This window comes from Lissotriton helveticus, chromosome 5_1, assembly GCF_964261635.1.
Source record: "Lissotriton helveticus chromosome 5_1, aLisHel1.1, whole genome shotgun sequence".
Classification (NCBI taxonomy): domain Eukaryota; kingdom Metazoa; phylum Chordata; class Amphibia; order Caudata; family Salamandridae; genus Lissotriton; species Lissotriton helveticus.
In genome coordinates this window covers 969,748,743-969,769,143 of record NC_136065.1, presented here as the reverse complement: position 1 = coordinate 969,769,143, position 20,401 = coordinate 969,748,743, and the positions used below count along the sequence as shown (strand labels likewise).

At 44.0% G+C, this 20,401-nt stretch overlaps 1 protein-coding gene across 1 annotated transcript in view; it reads right to left on the bottom strand.

Annotated features, from left to right (window-relative positions):
• Window positions 1-980: 980 nt before the first annotated feature.
• STK32C (serine/threonine kinase 32C) overlaps window positions 981-20,401 on the bottom strand; it is a 1,542,229-nt gene continuing 1,522,808 nt past the window's right edge. The window contains exon 12 of the mRNA XM_078643478.1: window positions 981-2,940. Within this exon, the coding sequence (XP_078499604.1) occupies window positions 2,769-2,940 (172 nt within the window). The 3' untranslated portion in view covers window positions 981-2,768. The remainder of the gene's footprint in view (window positions 2,941-20,401) is intronic.

Below are 20,401 nucleotides of genomic sequence, written 5' to 3'. Positions count from 1 at the left end.
CTTTTTCTATGTTCTTAGGTTTGGCATCTGACTGGAATAAAAGAATTTGAAAAAGCCGGGATCAGGCCAGATTAGACCCAAAATTAAATGAGGCAAGATACAACAATTACACATTTTTTATTTTTGGTAGAAGTAAGCTGGCCATAATGCTGCAGGAATTCATTATCTTACGCTAGTTTGGCCGTGACAACATGTAACAGAAACCTTCAAAGTCTCCTTATTCTTTGAGAAAATGCAACGTTGTTCTTCATACGTCCTCATTTGTTATATTCTTTTGGTGTCTTGATGCATCCTTTGACTTCTGCAAACAGTGGCTTCATCAGCAAAAAACGACAAAGCTACCATGTGCAGTATCTTGCTACAATTTAGTGTTGCCTTAAGGCAGAGAAAACCCCAACTTAAACTACTTGGGGTCTTTCAGAAATTACCATTTTTTTTAAATGTGCCTGACGTGGAATGAGACAGTCTACTGTAGCAATTTGTTGACCCTGACTGTTTCAAATTTAGCTTTTTTTCCCCAAATTGACTTTCAACCAACCTCACAACAATCACTGTTGGAGCCCATCATACTTTTTATCTGGAATGTAGGAAATAATGGTGCACTCAACAGGATGCAAAAATATAGGAAATTAAACTCTGGACGCAGGAACTTAAACAATTAACAACAGTAGCCAGTCAGGTGGATATAACTGATTTACAGGTGGCTTAATTATCTAGCACATATATCAGCCAAAAACGTCAAGCCTTTGAATGTGCTTATTTTCTGGTTAACATTGTCTACTTAGCACGCTCACACTTTGAACACCAATTAAACACCACACAAGAAGCACAAAAGGGAAAATCAAAATAAGGAACACCAGAGTTCTCAGTGTTAATGCAAAATTGTGCTTTGACCATGCAACAGGGGCTCAGAACAAAAATATATTATTAAAGGTTGTTGTGTATATGCAGGCAAGCCGATAATCTGAGGTGGACGACAGTGGGTACTGCTAACATGACTACGTTTGTCACATTTTGGTGTTTTACGCAAAATGGGATGGGGTGACCTCTGCATCTCTTCTCTCCTGCAGAGTCAGTGAATTTATTGCAATTATAGCTTGATCTGTATAGATCACCTTCTTCCAGATGACTCTCTATTACAGAAAGTATATATTAGACGACAAAAAAAATACATGTGAAAATTGCTATATTGGCTCAACTGTTGACTTCTCCTGGAGGTGAGTAGTGACGTAACACACAAATAATACCTATGCACAATTTGGTGAGGAACATTGAAACCCCACTAAGCCTTGCCACTTCGCAGATATACAGAGGTGTGAGGATGTGCATAGCCTGCATAACACCTTTTATTTACCCCTGACTCTCCAGGAATTTAACAGAGCATAAACACATCTTAGAAGAAAAAAATCAAATAGTGAAACAATGCATCTGTATTCTTGTCAATATTACAAAGCCCCTTCAACTAAGGGGCTCTAAATCACATAGTTACAATGATATACATGCTGTACAACTATAAAGGTTTACTATTGCATTGTCTGTACTACTATTACATGCCTAATTATGCAACTCTCCAATAGAGAAAGTTAATATCTTCTACAGGACGAATACTAATAGGACAGATCAATTACCTGATTTTGTCCTGGACAGGCGATATGCAGTTGATAGAAAAAGCTTTGGCGTTTTGCCTACAAGTTGTGCCTGCACACTTGGTCTTTTTCATTTTTCAAATAAGTTTATGAAATTTTGGTTTTAAAACCGCTTGAGCTTTTTGTATCACTTACTCTCAGATTCCACATAAAACTGCGGAAAAATATAGTCTTGCCACTTACATGCAAACGTATTATTTTTTGTAGAAGTTGAAATTTACATAGCTAAACTGCAAGAAATGCCATGAAGGTTTGGACCTCAGTACTCACACTTTTGTTCCATTTCTGTAATGATACACACTTATGCAACGTGATGGTGTTATTCCCTTAACTGTCAGCAGCAAGCATGCCATTTTTTGCCGATTTAAAATAAGAATGTTTTAAATATGTGTATGTACAAGAGAATAATTTCATAATGAAGCCAGACTAATTATGTTATTACTATTCAAAAAGAATAAAGATAAAACAATCCACAAAACTCAAAATACAGTAGAAAATGCCTTACCCATCTAGTTGAGTAAAGTAAGAACTCTCCTCCTAAGAAATTATTACTCAGTTGTCTGTTAATATATTATTCTACGAATTAATAAAATAAAACAATTGAAAAAATCCGCCTCCTTCCACACATTGGCAGTCAGTTTTGAGGATACCTACCATATATTTATTATGATAGAACTATTTTCCTCTTTACTTAATTCAAACTACCATACCACATCATTAATCTGTTTTCAATTTCCACCGTAAATCTTCTACAAAGATGGGTAGTAACATTAACAGTGCTGTAAGCATGTCATCTCACCATATAAACATATGCTGCAGTGCGCGGGGTTCACAAGAAAAAAATATAACATTAATTCTGGAATTTCCCACGCTGTTGCATAGCAAGAACCTCTCAGCATGGCGGATATCGGCGGTATCCTTAAAACGTGCATTCGCCTAACTCTCTGAATTCAGTTCTTTAAGAACTATGATTCTACAGTGCTTGCCCTACTGCTTCAAAAAAACGGATAGCTTGTGCCCCATTCCTTCATCAAAGAGCTCCAGTGACCGGATATATTCCTCACTGGGACCTGAGAATAACATGAGAAGCCTTCCTCCCGTGCTCGTCTCAAAGGCGCAGTCCTAGCTGCTGCTGACTGCAGAGCAGACGGAGCCGCACATGGTGAGATTGGAGCTCTCGGCCTCAGCGCCGGCATCTGGTTCTGTTTCCGCTTCCGGGTCAGCATCTGCCTCAACCTCATCTGTTGAGTCAAGACGAGAGAAGGACTGAGCACCTTCAGCACATCTCTTCCACCTGCATAAGACGTGGGAAAGCATAATACAACCATTAATTTTTCATATGTGTGTCTAGGGGGACAACGCAATGAATTATACATTCCCTTTAGTAAGAGGACATTTCATTGTAAATCATCAAGCATGGGTGGTTTACTATTTATTTAAACTGTGAATAGACGTGCATTGACTAAAAATCACTGCAAATAGAGGAGATCCGCCTATCCCCCGGGAAACTGCCCAATCCAGATCAACACAGTTGACTTTAAATACTTAGGTATTTTTATTTCTCTCGACCCCTCATCCCATTATGCCCAATATCTTCTTCCGCCCCTGTGTAAACTTAGAAAAGACATTACCAGTTGAAAATCACTTCCCCTCTCCCTATTGGGCAGAGCGACCTTGTTTAAAATGATGTCCTTGCCCAGATTTCTTTACGCACTGCAATATGCCTTTGACCCGGTACCCGCACAATACTTCAGGGAAGTAGAGGGCCTTCGGAGAGAACTGCTCTGGGACGGCATGCTGCGTATCGTCCCCAATAAACTGACCTTAAACTGGTACGATGGTGGTATAAGCATCCCAGACATAAAAAAATATTATTGAGAAGCACACCTTGCTGCCGTAAATCACGGCACCTATGGACGAGGCGACAACCTTGGATATGCCATGGATAAATGGCTCCTCCCCGGAGGCAATTATAACAGGGCACTCTATTCGCAACCTAAAAGATACACCCTGACAGGCTCCACTGCTCTTTCGGTCTGAATTTGGCACGACACAACTAACTCTCTTGGTTGGAGACATAAATTGACGTTGGCCACCCCACTTTGGGATTCCGAAACACTGGGCAGCCTATGGAGGTCAAAAGGTTTTGACAGATGGGCCCTCATTTGCATTAAACAAATCAAAGACTTCTGGGGAGAAGGAGTAGTCATATCCTTCACCACACTGCAGGCTGAGTACGACCTAGCTGAAGTGAGTGATACTGAACATTTCCGATATGCCCAGATCCTACAATCACTTCTACCCAGAGGGACACCCCCTCCTCCCCCCCCCGAAGCCTCACCCTTAGGTGACAGAATCTTGGATGGCCACCTACCAGAAAAGACGATTTCCCTAATATATAAAAAACTGATCAACAATATGACTGACCCCCTTCAGGCATTAAGAAAGAAAGGGGTGGGGGATGGGTTCGAGATAGAAGACGAAGACTGGCAGGATGCAGTGGCTTCCCCTAGAGTGGTCGCCATTCCGGCGCGCCTTACTTAGACTGGTACAGCTAAAAATCCTTCACCGTGTACACATCCTCTCCTGCACTCCCCACTATCAGTTTTCCCCATATGGATCAAACGGGGCCCATTAATGTAGTCAACCGGGAACCATCCTACACATCATTTGGGAATGTAAGCACGTCAGTTCCTTCTGGCACAAGGTACATGAGGCAATATTTGCAGTGCTACCCATACGTCTTTCACCAGAGGCGAGGCATTGCCTCCTAAACATATGGGAACCCACAGACCTCCATACTCATCAGACACAATGGGCCACCCCGGGGTTCATGATAGCTGTAGGAAAGTGGCTCTATATATACTGGACCAAAGTAAGGTACATTGTGTATAGAGTCCCCAGACCCCAGAGGTTTGGCAGAGGCTAAAGTTAGATATAACCTTACTCTCTGGTAGCTTGGTAGAGCAGTAAGGCAGTATCAGAGGACAGTGTAAACCATTGGTTTCTCACACTCAATCAGCAATTGGTCTCACACACTCAAGAACTGAACTCTAGGCCAATTGTTATGTATCAAAAGATATAGTTGTTTTATTTTAGAACCACAAGGGATCAAAATATAATTTCTCAGTATGAGTTACTTTAGTTAAATACTCTTCAAATAGGCAATAGACTTTTTTGAATGCAATAGTTACAGTTTGTTGAAGTAGGCAACACAATTTCAAACACAGTGCAACATTGAGGTCAATGAGAATGTTCAGTTCAATGCAATTAGTTGCTTTGTAGATTACAGCTCATGTCCCGGAACTGAATCCAGGATCCAGTCCTGTGGTTAGAAAAGTAAACAGTTAAGTAAAAGTGTTTTGGTTACAGTAGTGATTTTTAAGGAATATTATTGTATTTTAAAAGTTGACACTTAAAAACTTTTTCAGTTGAAATTACCAATGTTATCCTATGGAAGGAAATTCACTTTGCAGGTAAAGTATGTTCACGTTACTTTTGTAATCCAGTACTGGACTCCTAGGTTCAGCACTGGGAAACTATCTAAAACAGGTAAGTAAATACGTTTTGGTAGTTGGTACGATTTTTAAAGAATATTTGTAGTTTGCAAAATTCGACACATTGAAGAGATTTCACAGAAAAACAGTCAATGGTTTCCTATGGAAGAAAATTCAGGTTACTGGTAAGTACGGTTAAAATTACTTTTCAGGGTTGGTGCTGGGCTAAAAGGTGCAGCTCTGAGGTCTTCCCTGATAACAGGTGAGTACATTCGAATTCGTTGTTTGGCTGATTTTAGGTGAATATTTTAAAATTCCAAAACTCCACATTTAGAAGAATTTCAAGTGAAACCAGTCAATGGTAGCCCATGGAAGAAAAGTGAGTTATCGGCTTTTAGGTAAGTACTCGACTGGCAGAGTTAAGGTTCTGGGCATAGACTCAGGGGTCTCCCAGGGTTAGGTAGGTACAGTTGGTTCACCCTCAGTGGCACAGGGGCAGCCGGGTGAAGAGGTAGTTAGGCCCAATGTTATCCAATGAGAGGCAGAGGGCCTTTGGTTGGTGGCTGCTGGCTAGCAGGCCACGCGGCTGTGGGAGCTGGGTTCCTGGTCACTTGCTCAGGGCAAATGGGGATGTAGGATCGGACCAAGGTTGCACTGCCAGGGGCACTCGGGCAGCTGGGAGTAGGGTGCTTTTGAGCCCCCGGGTGCTCAATGTTATTCAACGGAAATCTTGAAAAGGGAGCAAAGGCTGCAGGCTCGAGGACGGAGGATCTTCTGGAGCGACCAACACTTCGAGGGGTAAGTTGGGATCTTGGAGGGTAGGGAGGCACCCCAGAGCTGGGCACAGGAGGGGTGTCTTTGGACGTCAGGAAATCTTACCCTCTGCTGGTCGCGATTGGAGGGGTTCTGAGTCTGCAGGCGTCGTCCGGGTCATCGAGGAGGGTCCTTGGCACTGGATTCTGGGTCAGAACCGCCGGGGGGACGTCCTCAGGGTCTTTGTCCACTCAGGCACAGGCCGGGCTCGACGGGTGCAGAGTGGGCTGGAATCGTGGTTACTGGCTGGCACCAGGGGTATTACTGTTTGAGCAGAGCCACTGCTCGTGGGAGTCCCAGTCTCTAAGAGGGTCAAGGCAGGCAGGTCCTCAGGGTTTCTTGAGGTTGCTGTCCGCAGGAGATGCCCGGATTTAACATGAGCAGGTTCAAGGATCAACAGGCCGGTAGGGCTGGGGCCAAGTCAGTTGGTGGCGTCCTCTTGTTAGCAGCTGCACATCAAGTCTTCTTCTTCTTGGTCTTCTTTCTTGTTTCGATATCGGGATCTAAGGAAGGAAGGTTCAGGGTGCCCCTAAATACTACATTTAGGGGCGTTACAGGTAGGGGAGGGGCAGGGCCCAACAGGTCCCTGTCCTGGGGTGAGTACACCCCCTATCCTGCTCTTCTCCTGTGGGAGGGGGGCAGGAACCTATATCTAATTGGGCAGGGCTCCCCATCCTCAAGATGGCCAGAGTTGTGCTTCACCTCGCCTCTCCCACCTGAGGGGTGGAGTTGGCACAGGCAGTCTTCCCGCCAGAGTGGGGGTCAGAACCGGTGGGGGCCAGTTGCTGAGTACAGCAAGTGGTCTGGAGATGCTCACAAAGGCGGTATGCCTTTGATGCTTCCCTCTTCCCATCCTGGGGGAGGAGGCCCAGCACCTCGACCAGGAGAGCGGGGGCTCCCCATACAGGGGTCCAACAACATGTCTGCAGTGGGGCAGCCTAGGCAGCCTCTCAGCCAGATGTGGATTGTAGGTTAGGTTTCAGGGGGCATCTCTAAGATGCCCTCTGTAGTGCATTTTACATTAAATCCCACACTGGCATCAGTGTGGGTTTAATGTGCTGAGAAGTTTGATATCAAACTTGTCAGACTTCAGTGTAGCCATTATGGTGCTGTGGAGTTCGTAATGACAACCTCCCAGCACCATATACTCTTAATGGCATCACTGCTCTTACAGTGCCCAGGAATGGCCCTGGGTACTGTAGGGGCACATGGCTCATGCACCTTTGCCCACACCACTGGCATAGGGCACCCAGCTAGAGGGGTGACTGGTGTATGCCAGGGCAGTGGGTGTGTGGGCATGGCCCACAGGGATGTGTGCCATGTCGACTCTTTGTTTAGTTCTACACCAGGACACTCAGTCTGCAAAGGCAGGGTGTGGGTGTCAGGGTGCAGGGCCCCGAAGGGTGGCACAATAAGTGCTGCAGCCCTTAGGGGCTTCTCTGGTCACAATGCCCTGTGTACCTAGGGTACCATTTACCAGGGGCTGACGTGTGGCCAGAGATGCCAATTGGGTTTCAGCTTCAATACAGTTTTAGGGAAGGAACACAGGCCCTGGGTACCTGATTGGCAGGAGCCAAGGGCACACTCAGTCAAAGCACATCAGCAATTCAGCAAAAAGTGGGGACATACCAATGCAAGAAAGATGGCACTTTCTCAGAATAGCCAAGAGAAACGTCACACAATTATGTGACACTGCTAAACCACTTACGCTAGAGGCCTGGGAAAGGGACATTGATTGGTGTATGTTTAGGGCAAAGACGGTCTACGTTGCCAGGGGATGCCCAAAAAAGTGGCACGAATTTGGAGCCCTTGGAATAGCTACAGTGGTGAAATCTGTATGCCACCTGATTGTTGTGAACCAAATGTCCCTCTTACCTCGTGATATTCCCCTCTTATGTGGAAATGTAATCCTCTTCAGCTGTACGCCTGTGTTATTTATCACCTAGCTTTGTTCTCTGTACTGTTTATTTGAACCGGTGTCTGTTTCGATAAAAAGATTTATTTAAAAAAAATCATTGCAAATGCTTTGCTATTTTTTTATACATTCTTGCATCAGGATGATCTGAAACGAATTAATCGGTTTTAGCTGTGTAATCGTATTCATGAGATGTGCAGTAAATAATGTAACCCTCACAATTTTTTCCAGGGAAAACTCAGCCAGGTGTAACCTGCCGAAAATTACAGTGAAAATGTGCGACAAAATGGTGGAAAGTATGCAACAAATTCCATCACTTCCCGTTTTATGAGACAAAAATTTAAAACTTTTACCTTGTCAAAACATATACGTCTGGCTCCCAACGTGAGGGGAGCTTAAGCCCCTCTCTAGTGACGCTCACATAATTGACTAGCGACAGCTGTGCCGTGAAGCCAGACCATAACAAGCTTTGGTAAATACATTAGGTTTCACTTACGGTATTAATATTAAGCTTTTTTTATGTAAGATGTACCTTGCTGAGTAGTTGTACAGTGTAAGTTACAGAACGTCTGTTAAAAGGTTATGATGTGTTGATGTACAAAAAGGCAATATGTTGTGCTGTTACAAGTGGTATAGTGCTGGTAGGTAATTGCAATATTATTTCCCTCATTCATTTCATTTTTCAAACCTATGCTATTACATCAATTAATTCTATTATGTGTTTAGAGGAGTTATGACAACTTTTGGCCCTGGTCCCACTGCACCTACTGCACCATTCAAACCATGACTCTATTTATTGCCTGTAAGGTGCCACTGCACCTTCAGCACCATTAAAATCATGGCCCTAGTGCCTGCCAGATAAATGTACTTGTGATTGTCTGTTTAGTATTGTATTGTATTGTAATTGCATTTGTCCAGAGCTTACTACCCCTGACGAGACGTCAAAGTGCTTTTTTGGTGAGTAGCACGCCACTCCGGGACCCATAAAGGATTAGTGTTGAATTAGTATAGTGAAACATGCAAGTACATTTTTGAGTGGTGGATAGTTAGTCAGTTATTTGGATTCGGAAGGATAGAAGAGGAAAAAAAGGCTTGTATTTCTATAGCGCTTCTTACCCCTGATGGGGTGTGAAGTGCTTTTTTTTGCGAGTGGCACGCTACTCCGGAAACCCATAAAGGATTTGTGGTGAATTAATATGGTGAAATATGAAAGTAATTTGAGTGGTGGATATTAGTCAGTTACTTGGAGTGAGGATAGCGGAGGGATAGAAGGGAAAGAAAGGTTTGCATTCAAATAGCGCCTGTTACCCCTGATGGGGTGTTGAAGCGCCTTTCTGGTGAGTAGCAGGCTACTCTGGAACCCATAAAGGATTAGTGTTGAAAGTTAGTATAGTGATATATGAAGTAATTTGGAGTGGTGGATATGTTAGTCAGTTATTTGGATTGAGAAGGGTTGGGGAGGGGTAAAAAAGGGAAAAAGGTTTGCATTTATATAGCGCTTGTAACCCTGATGATGATTTGAAACGCTTTGTTGGCGAGTAGCACGCTACTCTGGACCCATAAAGGATTAGTGGTGAATTAGTATAGTGGAATATGGAATTAGAGAAGTGAACATAGTCTGTTATTGTTATTGAAAAGGATAGTGGAGGGATATAAGAATGAAGGATTTCTTTTTTTTAGGTCATAGCAGTAGGAGGAGGCTTTTGGGTAAGTAAAAATGGTTTTTAGAGGGGAAGAGTCAGAGGGAAGAGTTTAGATAGGTTTGTTTTGGGAGATCGGTATAGTAAAAGAGGTGTCAGATGATGCAAGCGGAAAGAGTCAACAAAGGGTTATTTTGGGGAACATAGTAGTGGTATGGGGTTTTGGATAAATGAGAGAGTGGGTGTAGAGGATATAATGATAGATGTACAGGGTGAGAGATAGGGTAGTGCATTGAAAGGAGTAGCAGAAAGAGGTTTGAGACGAGTCAGAAAGTTGGGCTGGAAGATATATTGAGAGAAGTATAGGCTGAGAAATAGGGTAGTGCATTGGAAATGCTAAATTAGAAGAAAGTGATAAATATATAGATCCATAAGTACATTGAAAGTATATAGATGCATAAAGGGGGTAAGTATATGCAGATTAGAGATATTGATAGAGGTACAGGATGAGAAATAGGGTAGTGCATTGGATACGCTTTTTTCAGGAGAAAAGCAACAGACACACAGATCCAAGTACATGAAGGTACATAGATGCACAAGGGAGGCAAGTACATGTAGACGAAAGATGATTTTTTGGTTTGTTTTTATAACAACATAATTATTCGACATTTTTATACAAAGCAATACACAAAGGTAGGTACATATCTATAGTGAAAATAAATGCTTATATACAGAGCGACACATGCATAGGGTGGGTATTAATGAATGGAAAAATGGGCAGCATTTCTGTCCCCGGTCCCGACGAGTCTTGATCAGGCTCAAACAGGCACTCACCCTTGTCCTCTCCACCCTTAGCCTCGACGCCCAGGCTGAGACACCCTAAGCCATGGCCGTTTATAGCCCTAGTGGTCAGGTGACCCCTTCAGTCAATGGGAACCCTAGCCCTAACACTATCTAATCATAACACTAGCCCTAAAATCTAGAACCAATAGGAGACCAGGACCTTACATTCAATCTTAGCCCTAGTCCAAGCACCCAATCAGTTTAAAAAACCCTGATCTCAACGTCCAATAGAGTCCCTAGCCCTACCAGTAGTCCTAACACTAGTCCAAGCAACCAATGGCACAGGAAGCCCTTGTCCCTACTTCCAATAGAAAGCCTAACCTTACTCTTAGTCCCACACCTAGTCCAGCAGCCAATCACACCAGAAGCCCTAATCGCTACTTCCAATTAAAGGCCTAACCCTAGCCCCACCCTAGTCCCAACTAAGCATGGGCGGATTTTGCGAATCTGGCGTACGCGAACTTGCGTATTTACGGATTCGCAATCCGCAAAATCCGCGAACTCTCGCGAATTTGCGGATTTTTGTGTTTTTTTGTGTTCGCAAGGGTTTCTGCCAGTTCGCGAGGTTTGTGTACCAGTTCGCAATTGGGAACTTACTTGTCGGCTCGCAACGGCCGCGACTATGTTGTTTCTACGTCTGGTTCATCATCACAGGTTCACAGCACCCTCTGTTTCACCACTGCCACCCTCTGGTACACCCATGCCACCCTGTGATACATCCTCACTGCCACCCTCTGGTTGGTTTATCACTGTAGATTATGGGGGTGAAAAAAAGCAAGCACACCTGCCCTGCTTCAACTGCCATGATTTAATTTGGGGTTGATTAATGTGTCACTGATTTTTAAACTTCCAGTCTGGCTGGCACCTGCTTCCTTCCTTATCTGTAATTTGCTTTCTGTTGCAGTGCAATTTTTTTTCACAGGACCTTTATGGCCTACTTGTAGCTATTCTATGAGCCTGCTGTGAGGGTCAGAGCAGGGTCATAGAATAGTTGCAAATAGGCAACTGAACTCTGGAGGGGCCCCTCAGGAAGCACTAGAGTGAATGGTTACTAATGTTAAGATTGAACGTTTGCACCTGCTGAGTGCTTTCAGTTTTGCAAAAATCGTTTTTCTGCAATTTCGCGCGATTTGCGGGGCGCGAATCCGTGCGAGATCGATTTCGGAAGCCGCGAATTCGTGCGAATACACGATTTGTTTTTTTTGCGGCGTGTTTGTTCGCGTGATTTTTTGCGTGTTCGCAAGCCGCTTGTAGCGCAACGTTTGCGAAGTTACCCTAGCGGTCGTACATGGGCGCGGCCATCTTGTTTGCGTGACGTAATTCTGTTTCCGGGCGCTATGTGTAATCTCGCAAAGTGTGCGGCTCGCTAGTACAATTTCGCATGTGATCGCGAGGAAAATCTCGCGCGAACTTACCCACGCGGTCGTGAACGGGCGCGCCCATCTTGTTTCTCATTCATTGCTATGGTTCTGGGCATGCTCTCTGTATCCTTTCTTAATCTCTGCCATCCTTTGCTTGTTTGAAGTTTTTTTTAATCTATTTTACTTATTATCTATCCCTCTATTTTTTTAGCTCTATATTTTTGTGTTTTCTGCTACTTTTTGTTAATTTTAAACTACTTTTTTAAACGCTTTTCTTTTCTTCTTCCCTGTTCTATTTCTTCTTTCTTATTTTGCTTCCTTTCTGCCCAGACCATGGCAAAGAGAGCCGGGTAGAAGCCCGCGAAGGGGAAGGGTCCAGCACCCCGTGCCCGGCTCCCGTGCGGGCGTTTGAGGGGGGAGACAGTTATAGCTCGGGAGATTTTTAGTGCGGAGGAGGTGGCCGCACTAGTCTTTCACATCCAGCGCCGCCTCCCCAAGACCATCATGGGAGGCGGGAAGATCGCTACCGGCTACGGGATCCGGGAGCGCCGGAAGCGGTGGGAGAAGGTGTGCCGGGCCATGTTTGAACACTCTGGGGTCCGGCGCACCTATAACCAGGCCACCCACTGCTGGACGGATCTCATGGACCGGGAACGCGACTTGCTGGACGTGCTCGGCGTAGAGATCCCCGGGCTTAGTGAGTAGTAGTAGCTATTTCTAGCTATTTCATCACTACTCTGTTTTCTCCGCTCTGTGTGTTATTATATTGCAAATTTTTGTTGTTTTACCAAGAGCAATAATGCTGCCGATTACATTGTAGGTAAATTATATTTCAAAATCGTCTGTGCATTTCAGGTGCACTGCTCGACTTCTCAGTAGCCTTGCTACTATGCTTATTTGTTTTCTATTTTGTGTTCATTTCATTGGCCTGAGAAATTATGTATGATTGTAGTGTAAAGAACTGCGTAATGCTGGACACTAAGGGTCAGATTTTCAATTACCGGCGCATCCCTGCAAAGTAGCAGGGATGCGCCAGTAATTGTGCGCCATGCCACCACCACCCATGGTGCGCCGTATTTACAATGTGGCGCACCATGGGCCCAAAACGTCACAGAAGCCTTACGCATCTGTGCCGTAAAGGCGGCGCATTGCTGGAGTTGCTTGACAACGATGGCGCAGCTCCAGCAATGCTCTGGGGTGCCCTATCTCCCCAATGCTGCATCAAGCCGTACGTCTGCTTCAAGCAGGCGCAGGGTTTGAGTCACGCATCATTGTCCTAAAAGTGACTGATTGACATCTTGTAGATTTCCCTCAGCCACTTTTAGGATTCGTTCCTTCGCAGGAACGCCCTCCCTTGCGCCGGAACACCCCCTGATGGCGCAGGGCTTTACAACGTGATGCATCTCCCATATGCGTCACGTTGTTAATATACGCCGCACCATGGCGCCTCTTTTGTTCTGCCGCTGCGTCACAAAAGTCACGCAACAATGGAGCAAAAGAGCCGCAAGGGGCTTCTAAATCAGCCCCTACAGACTCAAGTCCAGTCCTTCCTTTAGACACATGGCTATAAGAAGAAATAGTGGTGGTGGTCGGTGGATTGATAGTTTGAGTATTCACTGATCTGCAATCACGATGGACTTTGTCTGTCACTTCGCGTGCTGCGGACTGCTGCCTGCCAGGCCTAGGCAAACCTTTTTAGTAGTTTGTTTAGTGAGTTACATAGGAACTTTCCAAGTCAACGGTCCGCAAATCAAGAAATACTAATAACGTAGTAGACCACATCAGATCGGTCAATATATCCCGTGGAATAGTTGTCTATTTGCTATTTCGCGGAAATATTTTGTTATTGTTCTTTTGAAATGTTTGATTTGGTTGACAACAATCATCCATATTTTCGGGTCTTTCTTTCTTTCATGTTGTACATCAGCTCCCCCCAGGGGCAAGAGGACAGAGGAGGAGGTGGTTGTAGGAGGCCAGGATCGGCCAGGCGAGGGCAGTGGCCCCAGTAAGTTTTCATTTTAATATAGAGTACCTATTTTTTCCTAGCGTTCCTCATTCGATTTTTTATAAATCGTCTTTGATCTTGTTCTAGACTGTATCTAAATTCTTATCCTGCCTCGACTATGACTCCCTGTGGTATTACTAGATTATTCTCATTAGTCTGTCTGTGTAGCTAACTAAGATTGCACATTTGGCAATTCCATTGGACTCCCATTCTAGTCAGCAATAGCTCTATGCACTGAGCCTTCCCTGGAAAAAGGAACATTTTTACTTTAGATTAGACAGTCACAAATTATTACATTGTTTTCTGTTTTTTTTCACATTTCTTTATTCCTAGACCAAATAATATATAGTAGTGAGTGGTGTATTCTAACATTCTTAAATGTACTTTGTAGGTGGAACATCTGGTGGCGGGGCCAGCGCGGAGGTGGTGGTGGTGGTCGATGAGGAGGACATTTCTGGGGAGGAGGCGGTGCAAGTGCCGGACGACACCAATGTGCCTGTGAGGGTTCACACGGTGGTGGCGGGCAGAGGTAAGCTATATATTCCTTACTTATTGAGATTGAAGACTGCAGAGTGTGCTTTCTGCACGGGTGTATCAACCAGGTAGTAGCCTCCTCTAAATGTACTTCGACTTAGCTGTGAAGTTTTTGGCGAGAAGAATCCCAATCAGATCTGAGATGAACTTGATGGATGGGATGAACGAAAAGCAGTATTTTATGTGCATATGTCTGTGGTTACTGCTTTTGTCACAGAGAATCTTTTGTTAGTGTGCACATAAAAAAACGAAAAGCGAAAGAAGGGTGTAAGTAAGTGTGGAAGGACGAGAAATGTAATGATGACTGGCAAAGAAGAATGATATGTGTTTGCTTGGTCCCCAAGGTGGCTGAGAAGAATATGGTATGGTGCATGGCTGGGTGAATGATGAAGCAAGAATGGGTGGAAGGAGAACAGCCTTGATGGGTGAAACAGAAACTGTATGTGTGCATATACTTTGAATGGATGGATGCCTGGATCATGGTACTATCTGACTCTTAGATAGCATATGTGTATCTAGAGAGAGTAGACGGTCACTGGATGAACTAAGTCAGGGGGTCTCCAAACCGGTCCTGGAGGGCCGGATACATGCCAGATTTTTAAAATAACTACATGTATCTCAATGGGGATATCCAAAAAATCTGGCATGGATCCGGCCCTCCAGGACCGGTTTGGAGACCCCTGAACTAATTGTTACTTTGAAGAGCATGTAACACCGCACCCGCACGTCCGTTCCAGTGTAGGAAAGGCAAGGAAAAGAAGTTGTAATTTTGTCCAAATACTACCATGAATAGTAGCAGTAGTTTGTATGCAACTGCAAGCACAGCATATATCCGGTTATTACGGTGGATCCTCCCTACCTCTCTTAATAATTTTAGTTTAGTAGTAGTACGTCATTCATGTGTGGGTGTATCACTGTTCACTCAAAAAAGCAAAGCACCTAAAGTCATCCCATATGTAATCAAATACATCCCATGTGAAGTGATAGATAATCAGATTATTTAGTTTCTTCTTTTTCCTTCTCTAGTACTCATTTGCACTGTAGGGTGAAAGTTAAATTAATTAGGCAGTACTAGCCCTTTTAACAGAGTATTCTCAGTGCCACCTGTAATGGAAAAATATGAGCTTCACCACCTGCATGTACTGTACCGGTACAGTAACGCAAGTCTGTCTCACTCATCATGGTGTGCGTCTGTTTTTCTCGGGTGCAAGTTCACTGCGCTGGCATTATGCCGGCTTGCAGAAGATAACGTACCAATTTTCCTAAACAAGAGAGAAGAAGAAGAATAAGACTGGTGTACTGTCATAGTCGACTGTAATGGAAGTCCATAGTGCTCGTAGAATTTGTTCCTTAAACTCCCACTAATGTTAGAGCAAGGATGAAGAAGTGGGAGGTTAGATAGATACTGGCCTCAATAGTTATGTACTGTGCTTTCAAGTTGCTAGTTGTACTGTGACACAACTTTCTGCTCAATCATTTTGTGTTAATCTTAAGAGCATTGGTTACAGACTATATCTTTCTTTCTTTATATAGTTGCTCCTTTCAAATCTCATAAACCATCAAGGAAGGAGCAGGCTCGAATGGCCCGGCAACGGAGGCTGGATGCCACTGTCGCTGAATATCGGAGGCTGCTGGCCCTGGAGGAGGTTGGACACGCAGTCTACGACTACATCTACTGCGACAGCTGCATCCTCCAGCGGTACGGAGCCGGGCTACCAAAGCCAACCGCCACCGCCTATCAGCAAAGACTTCAGCTGCCCCCCACAGGAGTTGCAAGGCACGCCAGCGCCGCTTATCCCTCAGAGTGTCCTACCTGGAGCAGGAGGTCCTAACCTATAAGAACTTGGTGGAGGGCCTCCGCTTCGACCATGCCACCCTCCGCAAGGAGTATGATGCCCTGGCCGCTACAGTGAACAGCAGCCTGCCGTAGTGTCCCTTGCCCCTTTTTTAGAGACTTTTGGGGGGTGGGATTTGGGAGTTGGGTTCTTTTTGGGACTTTTGAAAGACAATCGTTGGGGTTAGGGAGGGTCTTGAGGGAGATTATTTTGTTAGGGCTATACAAATATACTTTTTGAAACTTTATCTGAGCATACCTGTTTTTTACTGCTTTTGAGTCTGGTGGGTGGTGGTTTAACAGTAAGTTTGTTTTCCTGAAACTTAAGTCTGTGTCAATTCAATTCAATTCAAAATCTTTTATTCGATTAAGCGTTTTGTTAATCATAAAAAGTACATCATATTCAAACACTTCTTCATAAAAATTACGTTATTATTAATACATTAATACAGTACATGTTAAAAATAAAAAGTAAGAAAAATAAAAAGTAAATTCACTTTAGTTCATAAACAGAATTATTACAGTTGTTTGAAAATTCAACTAGGTTACACTTCTATGGCTTTACGAATTGTTATACATGATTTCAAAAACAAGGCTAAATTCTTTGCCACGTATTGTGATTCAAGCTGTTGTAATGCTAGGAGTGCCGGGCGACAAGTCCTCAACCCCATCTGGCGCAGTATTGGTAAAACCCAACGTTTACGTGTTTCAGCATAAAAATGACAAAACAGTACTACATGGATGGTTGTTTGGGGGGAGATCTTGTCGCATGGACATTTTTCTAATTCGTGTGACCAGTTTGACATTTTAGGAAAAGTAACCAATCTGAAGAACAGATTGAAACGGAACCTGGTTAATAGATATTTTTCGTGATTAGATGTATGGTATGTTAAGTAAGGCTGTATACCTGGAGACACTTGGGCCATCAAGATATGAGCGTTGGATTGCTTGGATACTTCTCCAGACAGACGGAGTTCCCTTAAATGATTGAGACATTGATATTTCAAGGTTTTTCTACTCATCTCGGTGATGGATGAAGGCTCAATGACATACTGTACAAGGTCCAGATCTTTCAGGAATTTGACCACATACGCCAACCATGGGATACTATTCCAGGATGTCAACTCTAGGCATTCTAAAATCAGGGCACGTGTGAGGTGGCATTGTGGCTTAGACCAAATACGATGCCATAGTAGCATTGGTTGACATTTGATGTAATCTACTAAATAGTCAATGCCAAGCTCAATATGACAGCCGTATGTGGGGGCACTCTGTGGGAGGGCCAACAAATATTTAGCAAAGCCATTTTGGATTTTTTGCAATTCCTCCGCTTTTACATAGCCCCATACACCGGCTCCGTATGTGGCGATGCTCAGGCATTTAGCTTGGTGAATTTTGAGTAATACAGATGGAGTTGGCTTACCCATTTTTCTGGAGAAAGAGACGAGGGCAGAAGTTGCTCGTTGGTAAAGCAATTTCCTCGTTACCATCGCCCTTTTCCATGTTAGCTGGTCATCTATTAGGATACCCAGATAGGGGTATTCCCTAACACGTTCCAGTTTTGATTGCTCAATGCAAAGATGTTTAGAGCTTTTTATCTTGGGCCCTGTTTGCATGACGAAGGTCTTTGTTTTATTCACCTTTAACCCAAGTGAGAGCATGTAGTTACAATATTTATCCAACTGCTTCTGGAGCTGTACTAGGGTCCTAGCGAAAATTACGGAGTCGTCAGCGTAGAGTAATGCTGGAATAGGGCGTTGATTGATGGTAGGTAGATCCTGACTCCCTTCTAACATGGCTGCTTCCAGACCATTGGTGTATAAGTTAAATAGAAAGGGAGCCAGGACACAGCCCTGTCTTACTCCACGGTTGATTGGAAAGGAGGGTGTTAACTCTCCGCCCGTACCAAATCTTACGCAAGCCGAGGCGTCAGAGTAAAGCTCGTGCAGAAACTTAATAAGGGGGGGTCAACACCCAACTCCTCCAAAATAGACCAAAGCTTGGTGTGGATTACACAATCGAACGCCGCGCTGAGGTCGACGTAAACCATGAATAGGTTACCCCGTTTTACTCCAACATACTTTCCTATTAGAAGTGTTAGGTTTAGGGCCTGTTCAACAGTGCCCAGTCCCTCCCGGAATCCATACTGAAGGTCGGTAATGATGTTCTTTTCAGCCGCCCAGTCCTGTAAGCGATCTAGAATTAGACGACCCGCGACCTTACCCAGTGAATCCAGGAGGGAGATGGGCCTGTAGCAGGCAGGGTTATTTCTTTCACCTTTTTTAAAAATTGGGAGAAGTATGGAGGAGGACCATGAGTCCAAAAGGCCAGTTTTTGAAACTGCCACCATTAGCTGGGTGATGATTGGGGACCATAAATCGATGTTTAGAAGAAATATGTCAAGTGGGGCACCGTCTGGACCAGGGGCCTTTCCGGTTTTTGAGGAGGATAATGCACTTATGACCTCCCCAAGTGTAAAATGGAGGTCAATTGGATAAACCCCTTTTTTTGAGGATGCGCTCGCTGGATTGGAGTGTGCAACGCTTTCTGAGGGGAGGTCACTAAAGATTTTGGAAAAGTGAGTCACCCACTCGTCCGCGGTCACAGCTACGTCCAGATGTTGATGTGAATTTTCCTCAAGTAGAAAGGGGGATTTTACTACCCGCCAGAATTGAGAGCTGTCCTTGCTATGGCAACTCTCGTGTAATTGGGCCCATAGTTTATTTTTATGGTCTTTTTTACAGCTAATTTGGGCCTGCTTGTATTCAGATCTTAATTTGGCTACTTTGCTTTTGTCTCTAGTTGGATTGTGAAGCTCTTTTTTTAGAGCAGTTAAGGCTTTCCGGCATGCCGTGTTGAACCATCCTGGCTCAGAGTGGTTACCCATTTTGTGAGTTCGAAATAGTTCCTTCTGGATGACTTTCAGGATTTCCCCGAAGCTAGAAATAATTTGCTCGGGGGGGGATTCCACTTCAAGACAAATGTTTATCCATGGGAGTGCCTTAGTTATAACCATACTTGATGTTTCTGCTGGATCTATCCTTGTCCATTTCACGGAATAACCGTTGGATCTATCCATACTCAATGCATTTTGAGTCAGTAAGCTCTTCCTAATGTGATAGGGAGCACTCATGGGTAGCTTGAGTACAATACTGTTAGGGAAATGGTCACCTGAGATTTCTAGTCCTGTAGTGAACTGAGAAAGTGTGCCCTTTAAAGAATATGAACACAATATAAATCTATGGTGCTAAAACAACCCCTGCCGTGAAAAGTAGGAGTAAATTCCACGGGAGGGTCTACAAGTTCATTAGCGTAAGTCATTTCTAACGACATTAACCTATCGTTGAGGGAATCTCCTACAGGGGAATGGATAAAATGTGTCAAGGGGCAATCGTTCTCATCTAGGAGGCCACAATCAGATTTCTTGTAATTAGAACACAACTGTACATTAAAATCCCCTCCCCATATTACGTTAGACACAGTTGATGAATGCTTGGATCGTTTTTCACTTATAAATGTTGCAATTTCAGACACAGTTTTCACACATTCAGCAGGAGATAAATTGTTATAAAAATTAATAAGACTATATGACGTACCATTTTTAAAAATAATCATAAGGATTTGGTAATACAGAGTAGTACGCTGGATAGAGATTTTCTTTACTGCAAGATTGTTTGTTATATATACCACAAGCCCCCCCATAGGCCTACCATGTGCTGATGGGCAAGCTGGAGAATGGAACGTTATGTAGCCTTGTAGGTGCAACGGGTCAATTGTCCATGTCTCTTGCAGACAAATTATCTGATATGAAGTGACAAAACCTAACCATGATGTCAATAAGATCTTAGACCGAAGGCCCGCTACGTTCCAGAATAATATAGGAACTAGCTGGGTCGTCGAGGTTTTATTGATAAGTGTTGGTCTACTTTTTGAAGATGGAATTTTTGAAAATGCGCGAGAATCAGTAGTAAGAGAGGAGGACAATATCTCTCCTTGATCGTCACATATAATAATAGGGCAAGGCTGACTACCAGCGCGATGAGAGGAATGTACTTCCACTGTGTCAGTGAAGATTACTGTGGTTGGTGATGGCGTTATTTTGGTTGATGTAGTTGGGGGTAGGGGAGAGCTTGGTAATGTCGGGAGTGGTAGACCTAAGGGGGGAGAATTCCCATCGTCCAGGACATTGAGTGTTGGTGGTCAGTCCACCATCTCCAAACAGTCAAACCTGTTATACGTAGGAACACCCCTCCAATCCGGGAATGTCATGGTATCTCTACCTCCTTGTCCCGACCAATTTGTCCAATCCGGAT